This window comes from Physeter macrocephalus, chromosome 7 (genome assembly GCF_002837175.3).
Source record: "Physeter macrocephalus isolate SW-GA chromosome 7, ASM283717v5, whole genome shotgun sequence".
Taxonomy (NCBI): domain Eukaryota; kingdom Metazoa; phylum Chordata; class Mammalia; order Artiodactyla; family Physeteridae; genus Physeter; species Physeter macrocephalus.
In genome coordinates, this window is record NC_041220.1 from 89,118,882 (window position 1) to 89,128,364 (window position 9,483).

The 9,483-nt window shown below is 36.3% G+C and overlaps 1 protein-coding gene across 1 annotated transcript; it reads right to left on the reverse strand.

Moving 5' to 3' along the window:
* Positions 1–26: 26 nt before the first annotated feature.
* On the reverse strand, positions 27–8,497 carry LOC112063771 (cytochrome c oxidase assembly protein COX16 homolog, mitochondrial-like). Its single transcript, XM_024119520.1, has 3 exons — positions 8,439–8,497; positions 6,499–6,679; positions 27–278 (listed from the first exon to the last, which is right to left on the reverse strand). The coding sequence occupies exons 1-3, from the start codon at positions 8,495–8,497 to the stop codon at positions 27–29; spliced, it is 492 nt and encodes a 163-aa protein (XP_023975288.1).
* Between the last annotated feature and the right edge of the window lie 986 nt (positions 8,498–9,483).

Here is a 9,483-nt window from a genome sequence, read left to right on the forward strand (position 1 = left end):
TAAAAAAAAAAAAAGAATCATCATAGTCAAGTTGTCTTAGTCTTAAGGATCTCTGGGTTTCTTCCTTGGAGAAGGTCAGGATCTTCCCAAGGCCTGGGTCCTTGAATATTCTTCCACTCATCAAAAGTGGAGTCCTTTATTTTCTCATACTCTGATTCCAATGACACTTTATTCATTTTCAGCTTTTTTTCTAACTCAGGATCAATTTTAATCTTCACAGCATCATAATGGATTTGTGAAAACTCATGAAGACCAAAAGAAACTCCAACAATCAGCAACTACTTTCCTTTGCGTCCCAGTGCAGGGCCCTCCCAGAGTCTCTGTCCATTTTTTATTTATTTTTATTTTTTGGACATTTACTTGTAAAAGATATTTATGTATTTTGGATATTACCCCCTTATCTGTCATATCATTTTCAAATATCTTCTCCCATGGGCTTCTCTGGTGGCGCAGTTGTTGAGAGTCCGCCTGCCGATGCAGGGGACACGGGTTCGTGCCCCGGTCTGGGAAGATCCCACAAGCCGCGGAGCAGCTGGGCCAGTGAGCCATGGCCGCTGATCCTGCACGGCCGGAGCCTGTGCTCCCCAATGGGAGAGGCCACCACAGTGAGAGGCCCGCGTACCGCCAAAAAAAAAAAAAAAAACTTCTCCCATTCAATAGGCTGTCTTTTCACTGTGTTGATGTTTTCCTTTGCTGTGAAAAAACTTTAAAGTTTAATTAGGTCCTATTTGTTTATTTTTGCTTTTGTTTATTTTGCCTTAGGAGACAGATTAAAAATATATATTGCTTCAATTTATGTCAAAGAGTGTTCTGCTATCTTCTCTTCTAGGAGCTTTATGGTTTCAGGTCTTATATTTAGGTCTTCAATCCACTTTGAGTTTCTTTTTGTATATAGTGTGAGGAATGTTCTAATATTCTTTTACACGTAGCTATCCAGTTTTCCCAACATCACTTATTGAAGAGACTCTTTTCTCCATTGTAAATTTTTGTCTCCTTTGTCACAGATTAATTGACTATGAGTGTGTGGGTTTATTTCCAGGCTCTCTATTCTGTTCCATTGATCTATGTATCTATATTTGTGCCATTACCATGCTGTTTTGATTACTGTAGCTTTGTAGTATAGTCTGAGGTCAAGGAGGACCAAGGTGGATTTATTCCAGGGATGCAAGGATGGTTCAATATTCTCCAATCAATTTGATATACCACCTTAATAAAAGGAAGGATAAAAATCACATTATCATCCCAATAGACACAGAAAAAGCATTTGACAAAATTCAACATCTATTCATGATAAAAACTCTCATCAAAGTTGGTACAGAGATAGCATAACCATTATAATAAAGGCCACTTATGACAAATACACAGCTAACATCATATCAACAGTGAAAAGCTGAAAGCCTTTTATCTAAAATCTGGAACAAGTCAAGTATGCCTACTCTTATCACTTCTATTTAACATAGTATTGATCAGTGAGCTGGAAGACAGGACAACAGAAACTTCCCAAAACAAAATCCAAGGAGAAAAAAAGAAGAATAATAATAAAAAAATAGGGAATTCCCTGGCTGTCCAGTGCTTAGGACTTGACACTCTCTCTGACAGTGGCCCAGGTTGGATCCCTGGTCAGGAAACTAAGATCCTGCAAGCCACATGCTGCAGCCAAAGAAGTAAAGTAAAAGAAAAGAAAAGAAAAGAAAAGAGAAAAAAGAAAAAGAAAAGAACACCCAAGAATTATGGGACCATTTCAAAAGGTCTAACCTATGCCTAATTAAAATAGAAGGGGAATAAACTTGTCACTGCCTTTTAAGAGTCTTCCAGAGTGCATACACAACACTTCTGCTTTTTCTCTGTGGCCAAAATTCAGTCCTGTAACCTAGAAAGGAGGCTGAGGACTGTAGTCTTTTAGCTGAGCACATTGATCAGTGTTCTATTACTCAGGAAATTTTGGAGAATGAATGTTGCCTGTGGAACATTGCTAGAAGTAATGAAGCTGGGGATCAAAGAGTTTGGTTCTGAAAGCACCTTTTGCCATTCTCAGGTGGAAGAACTTTATACTGTTCTGTTTATTTTCTATTATTATGAGAGGTAGTAGTCATTCACTCTGACTCTACATGGGTAGGTTGGTCTGATACAGCCAGGTGCAAAGTCTACATAAACTGTATCAGGATGTGAGTATATCTTGCCTTAGAGATACTGATTTCTAATCCACTTATCAACATGGTAGCTAGTGAGTGGAAGTCATACCATAATGCTGAAAAAATTCAGAGGATTTAGTTGTACTGAGGTACCATTCCCAGGCATCCCAAGATGTAACCATCCAGAGTAAGGCTTATCGTCAGGTCTGTTGAAATATGAGGGAGAAAAATAGTTTAATTTGGATAAAATACCAGGTGGATTAATGGAAGAAAAAAATTTTTTAAAAGAGAAAAGAAAAAAAAAGAGATAATGTTGCAAAGCTAGAATGGACAATGAATGCAGGTAACATTTCTGGCCAGGCTAAATAACTTAATTTTGTAATTTTATGGGAAAGGGGAAACTATCGAATTTTAGAGTAGGTTGAAAAACCTGAGAAGTATTCAAAGAAAATAAATTGCAAACACTTGCTGGCTTTAAAGAGAAGGAAATTGAAGATGGGAAAAACTGATAAGTGAGTGGTGCATTTGTAGTAGAGGTAATAGATAAAGTAATAAGTAAATTCGAATCATGTTGAAGGCAATATCTACCTAGTTCCCTAATTTAGCTGCAGACATCTTTGAAAACATCCAGTGCCCCCAAAATCTACACCTCACTGGAAGTTGCCTTGAATTCCACATTTGACTGTAGACTGAAGAAAATAGCCTGGAATTTTAGATGCACTGCAATCTTTACTTTGTTCTTATTAAGTATACTTTCTTCTTTTGGAGGGAAGAAATTGTTCATTTTATTCTGTTCTTTGCCTGGGATTGGAAAATATCAGTTAATCAGTCTGAAGTACAGATCTTCTTTGAACAGTTATGTTGAGAGTATGAGGTATACTGGAAAAAAGAGGACTCACTGTCTGCTCACTTACTCACCAGAAGTTTAACATGTTGAGGAACATCTTGTATTATTTGGAATCTATCTATCATTAAACATAAATGAGAAATGTGATACACAAATACACAAATGTGCCAGTGCCAAACGGATGCATGTATTAAAGACACTGTAACCATCTAAACTCAATATGGGACCCAGAATGTTCCCATTTATCAAATTATAATTCCCATACAATATTTTATATCTGTAATTCAATGCTGATGAAAACAGAATTGTTTTCAATTTGTCCAAGTGGGTTTTAGCAGTAGTATAGAAAGCTAACACATTTATCAGCAGGGGAAAAGATTGGCGGCCAACAGAGAACTTTACTAAAACTCCCTTGGCTTTGTGGAATGAAGCACAGGGACAAATTCTAGTCACCATCAGAGGAGCATTCAAAATTTTTAAGAATGGACATATTTGAGGATTATTCTTATCTTCATCTGTCTAAATTCATTCTCCCAACCATTAAATCACTCCCCCTTCTTATCACTTATTTGAATATGAAACAGATTTCAAAGTTGATTTCAACTTTGCATATCCATAAAACTTTCTTTATCACTACCATTCATTCCATTATATAATGAGCTTTCCCTTCCTAAAATTGGATACGTTATTGCTTCTACCAGTCACCTGCTTTTAGCATGTACTATCTGTTTATAGAATAGAGGTCTTCTTTCCTTCCTTTCTTCCTTCTTTTTCTATCCACCTACCTTCTATCCTTTCTTCTTTCCTATTTTCCCCTGAGAAACAACTTTTGTCATAAAAACTTATATGCCAACCCAAATAAATAAAATAGGAAAAAATAGAGAAAGGAGTAAAAAGTCCTATGCTTTGTCTAATAAGCCCACCTTGTGCCTGAAATGCCTCTATTGAAACCTTAAGATACCTCAATAGACTGTTAACATAAACTGTAAAAAATTTAATATAAATCACACTGTAGTGAGTATTGGCATTCCCTTCTGTCCCTGCTATTGCTGCTTTGGATAACCAGTATTCTGTTCTTTCTCCTTGTTCTTAGATAAGTGCTGACAAGAACACTCTTTCACTTCTAATCCATCCAGAATTCTTAATTCTTCTCAGGACTAGTTTAGGGAGGCATCTATAATGGCAGGATTAAAGGTATTGAACTGAAAAGTAATAGGGCGCTCTTGGGAGCTCCTTCTTTCCCCCAGTATCCACTCTCTTCTCTCCCAAACATGATTAGGCATACTGAATCTTTTTTCTATCCCCTCACCTACCTCTCATCTGGCCACATCTTGCTTCTTAGCAAGATGTCCCAGAATCTCATGGTTAAATTTCCATAATTTCCTAAATCTTTTTGCTCCCTGACATGTGTCATTTTTCTTTATTCTTTGATATTCTCAATGACCAAATACTGAAACTCAAAGCTTCAGATAAATGTAATCACCAGCAAAGCAGGTACTAAGGTCTTATATTAATATATACAGAACATTTTTATTTCTAAAAGTATGCAATGGAAAAAAGTAAAATAGGTGGGGCACAAAAGTACACCTTGTATTTTATGCCATTATCATAGCCTTTCTAGTGTTAAAATATTTTATAAAACTCAAAATGATAATGTGCTTACAGAAAAATGATTAATTATTATATATTGATTACCTAAAATGTACTAAGCATTTTTCTGAGTGGCATGAATGTGTTTTATATTGCATTTATTATATCATTGTAATCCCATTAAGAAATTATTATTTATCCACTTGTAACAAAAAGAAAAGCTGTGTTAAAGAAATTAAGTAACAACCCTAAGGCAACATTTCCCTTCTTAATAGGAGAGTTAGGATTTGATTTCAGATTTATGAGCTTCTCCAAAGTCATATCTATTTACTTCATTTACCCTTAAGATGATTTCATTTAACTTGGTGTCAGATAGAGGTGAGGCGAAGCTTACTAAAAACAAAGAGCTTTTGACATGAAGAGGTTATTCTTTCAGGCAGTAAAATAAAAGGTTAGGATTAGATATCTTGTTGATGAAATAGTCATCACTCATCCTTGCTTCTTCCTGTTTGCCAGCACGTGAAATTTTGTAACAGAGAAGAATAAATCTGACCCCTTTATCTCTAACCCTTGTGCTCTGTTGCCTGTGCTTAGTTATGCTGGCTCTGCACCTTTGTAAAAGAATGTTGCCTATAGCCTGAAATATACACCATAGCCCATTCTCAAGGCTCTGATCTTTAAAGGTATAACTCTTTTCTATTCATCTGGAGATACAAAGTCACAGAACATAGAATAACACTTGTCTTGTTTGAGGTTTACAGGAATATTGTGACCAAACGCACATGGACAGTTACAAGAACAAAGGACTTCTGCTCCAAGAAGTTTGCAACAACCAACCACACTACCTCCCCTTTTAGTATAAAACAAGCATGAATTTTAAGATGGTTCTTTGATTCTAAGATTCTAAGATGGTTATTTGAAGCATTTGTCCACCATATTCTTGGTCTGCTATCTTTTAGAATAAAGTCTCTATTCCTTGACTGAACAACTCCTCTCTCGATTTATTGGCCTGCGGTGTGGAGAGTGGTATGAGCCTCCTCTAAGTAACACTTTCTTTTTCAAAGCCATTACTAGATGTGTCAGTTGATATCAGAAGTAGGTATTCAGTGTCTAAATTTCTATGTGACATTGAACTTGAAGTGCCAAGCAACTGACTTACAAACATGGTCAGTCTATGAGTTGGGACAGCCTGAGTTTATCTTTTAATCTTTATAAGCTCTTTTCCACACTGAATTTTAAATCCGTGAGGACTGGCCTCTGCTTGATATATTTTGTCTAACAACTGCTTATAACAGGAAATTTTCATAACACGTTCTCAACAATATATAGTTTTTAGATTGCATATAAACACTTTCCAACAGACTCTCAAAACTACACTTGGTACTTAGTAAGGATGGTATCATTATGTCTTCTATACACTCTGAAATAATTGTGATGCTTAAAATAGTTGTACTTGTTGACCTACCTATTAACAAGTATATAAACAAAAACTCATCATATTTAAAAGAGTATTTTAATTTTTACACATACATCAAAAAGATATATTTTATTTTGTTTTTACTTTTTTATTGAGGTATAATTGACATATAACATTATATTAGTTTCAGGTGTACAAAATAATAACTCAATATATGTATATGTTGTGAAATAATCACCAAAATAAATCTAGTTAGCACCCATCACCATATATCTGGACACGTCTAAACCCTCCAAGCAATTTCACTTTTACTGGATATTACATCCTTGGGAAGTGCTTGTAGTAAGGCTTGGGGAGGTGGGACAGGGCTTCAGAGCCCAGGGGACAGGCATAAATGTGGAGAGTCGGAGATACTGAGTAATGTCCTGGGTGCAACCAGGAGGTGAGGTGCCACGGCCAAGGACCCTCAGAAGGGGTCAAGAAGAGGGTCTAGAGCTCAGGACTTAGCATACGGGGCTGAGAGATGCAGCAGTCTTGCAGCGCTTTGAATCTGCAGAGATCAGAGCCTGGGATGACATCTGATAACACAGAGCTGCGTCATTGAGCTCATTTTCAGGCCTTCTCTCTGGGGATCGTGCCTTTCCTCTGGTGACATTGGGGAGGTGCAAGCTCCAGGTACCACTCACCTTCAGACTGAGCAAAGATGAGAGAAACACACAGTCAACTGCCAGCAAGCTGCTAAAACCACAGCCTCCATCAGCAGTTTTGGTGGCCTATCAAACAGAAGTCTGCAGCCCAGAGTCTTTCACCAGTGCTCTGAGAATTGACATGCCTTAGGGATACTTGGTCTTTGCATCAAGGGGCAAAGACATACTTCCATGCATCTTATATCCTTCAGGAAGCCCTGCCTCCCACCTGTGTCTCCCCCACCCCATGACGTGTGATCAGTGAGACCTTTGACTCATAGGGCACCTGGTGTCTTCTCCCAGAGCCTCAAAAAAAGGAGGGTATATTTTAAAAGATAATCAATTTAACCTCACTGGTTGCTTCTCAGACTCCAGGAGTTTGGCCCATAGATTAATTTCCTTCTTTTTCTATACTAACTTCCTAGTTTTCTTATTCCAGAGAACCTAAGTTCATAGGTTCAAGTCTAGCCATTACCTATTCACTGAACTCCTGACATGTATATTCAGGTGTTTATTCAGTATTTCCTTCAGAATATATAATTTGTAATACTATCAAACTCACTTTTAAACTCCTCTTAAACCTAATATCCTTCAAATATTCCTCATCTTAATAATGGCACCTCTTTTCTTCCAGTGACTCAGGTCAAAAATTTTGGAGATAACCTCAAATTTCTCTTTCTCTCCCATTTTTATTCAATCCATCTGCAAATTCTATAGTTCAATCTTTGAAATACTTCTGAAATACTTTCCACCAATATCACCTAAGTCCAAGCTAACAACACATCTAAACTTGAACATTGCAATCTCCTCTCAAATGGTCTTTTATTTTCAAATAATACCACCCCTCACACATATGTATCTACAAGTCTATCTTTTCCAAATGATTCTTTTAAAATTGAATCTGTCCCTGACACTCCTCTAGATGAAGTTCTCCAGTGGTTTCCCATCACATTTAGAAAAATACTCACATTTTCTCCTGAGCTCATGTTCTGACATGAGCTGGTCCCTAACTGCTCCCCTACTCATCTCTTACTGCCTCTTCTTTCCTTACTGAGTTCTTGCCATACTTTTAACATTTCAAAAACTCTCCTGCTTTGGGGTCATTGTGCTTACTTATGCCCGTACTCTTCTAGATAGCTCTGTTGTCTGAGTCCCCTTTCATATAGATACCAGCTCAAATTTCTTGTCACAAGAAAGGCTTTTCCTGAGAGCTCAAATTAAATAGAAGTCCTCCATACACTGAAAAACACCTTCCTATTAAAAAAAATTCATCTTACACTTAACAGCATGTGACAGCAAATAAATAAAATATGTGTGATATATATTCATGTCAGATAGTGATTTATTATTCTTTAGTGTTTTTCCCAATCAATAGACTATAAGTGCATGGGAGCAAGGATATTATTTATATTGACTATGGTACCAGACATATAAGAGATTAATAATAAACACACTTTAACAAATAAATAATTTAGGGGGAATATAAAAGTCCTATATAGCAAAAAACAAAAACAAAAACAAATTTAAAACAAAAATATTAAAGTGGAAAAATATTCTCAATATATACCAGAAAATCAAAAATTCTAAACATTGAACTTTGAAATTCTCCCTGCAAGTTGGTGTATCCAAAACTTTCCCCATCCCAAATGACACTAACTTCTTTCCACTTGTCAAGTCCAGAAGTCTTGGAGATTTCCTTGACTCCCCACCTTCTCTTGCAACTTCTTTAAATCATCAATCCAGTTGCCTCTGACTTTTAAATATACCCAAACCCTGACAACCTTGCATCACAATGTTCTACTCCTTGTCCCATAGACATCGCCATGCCTAGGTTACTGCCAGCCATATCTTCCTAAGTAAAACCCTTGCTTACAATCATCAGCTTTTTCATTTAAAAGCTGTCAGAGTGATGCTTTTATACTGAATGGCATGCACTGGGAATTTTTGTCTGCTTGCAGAATTTTCCAACTCTAGTGAATTAGTAGTGGTTCTTTGACTCTCTGAAATATTCTAAGTTTACCAAATCTACAGTCATCAATGAATACTCATGGCAGTGGTCTTCATTGTGTGGATTGCCATCACAATTCCTTTCTCTGTTCGGAGCAGATGCCTCATAAAACCTGGATTTGTAATCCAATGTTCTTGAATCTCTACTTGTGTTGTTTTGGGTGTGATGAATTTCATGTAGTTAATCTAAATTTCAAAGAGTTGTATCAAAGTCATCTCTCTCATCAGACAAGAAAGAGCCAAAAATAGTTTTCAAATGGAAACCATAGTAAAAATGAACTATAGATAAGCAAACTTCATTATTACCTGGCATTATGTCTTAAAGATGCTATGAAACCTTGGCATATTCTTGTGCTTCATTATTCATTATAATTGTTATTTCAATGTTAGTTTTCTTAACTTTAGAAAAGGGAAACTAACATCTAGTTTTTGTTTCAAGATTTTTTTTTCTGTTTTTCTTCTTCATTGTAAATATAGATAAAATCTTAGGTATTTAAGTAAAAAGTAGATAGGTAGATAGATAGATAGATAGATAGATAGATAGATAGATAGATCAGATTATGTTACTCCTTTGCTCAACATTCTGCAAAGGTCCCATTTTATTCCAATTAAAAAGCAAACAATTTATAATGGCCTCCCAGGGCCAAGATAATTTGCCTTACTCTTATAACTCACCACTTCCACATCAATTCATTCTTGCTTCTTCTTTTCCTTACTTACCCTAGCACATTGGCCTTTGGGCTGTTCATTATCCAATCTCCTTATTCTGGTCCACTTTATTTTACTGTTGCACGGTATGTATTA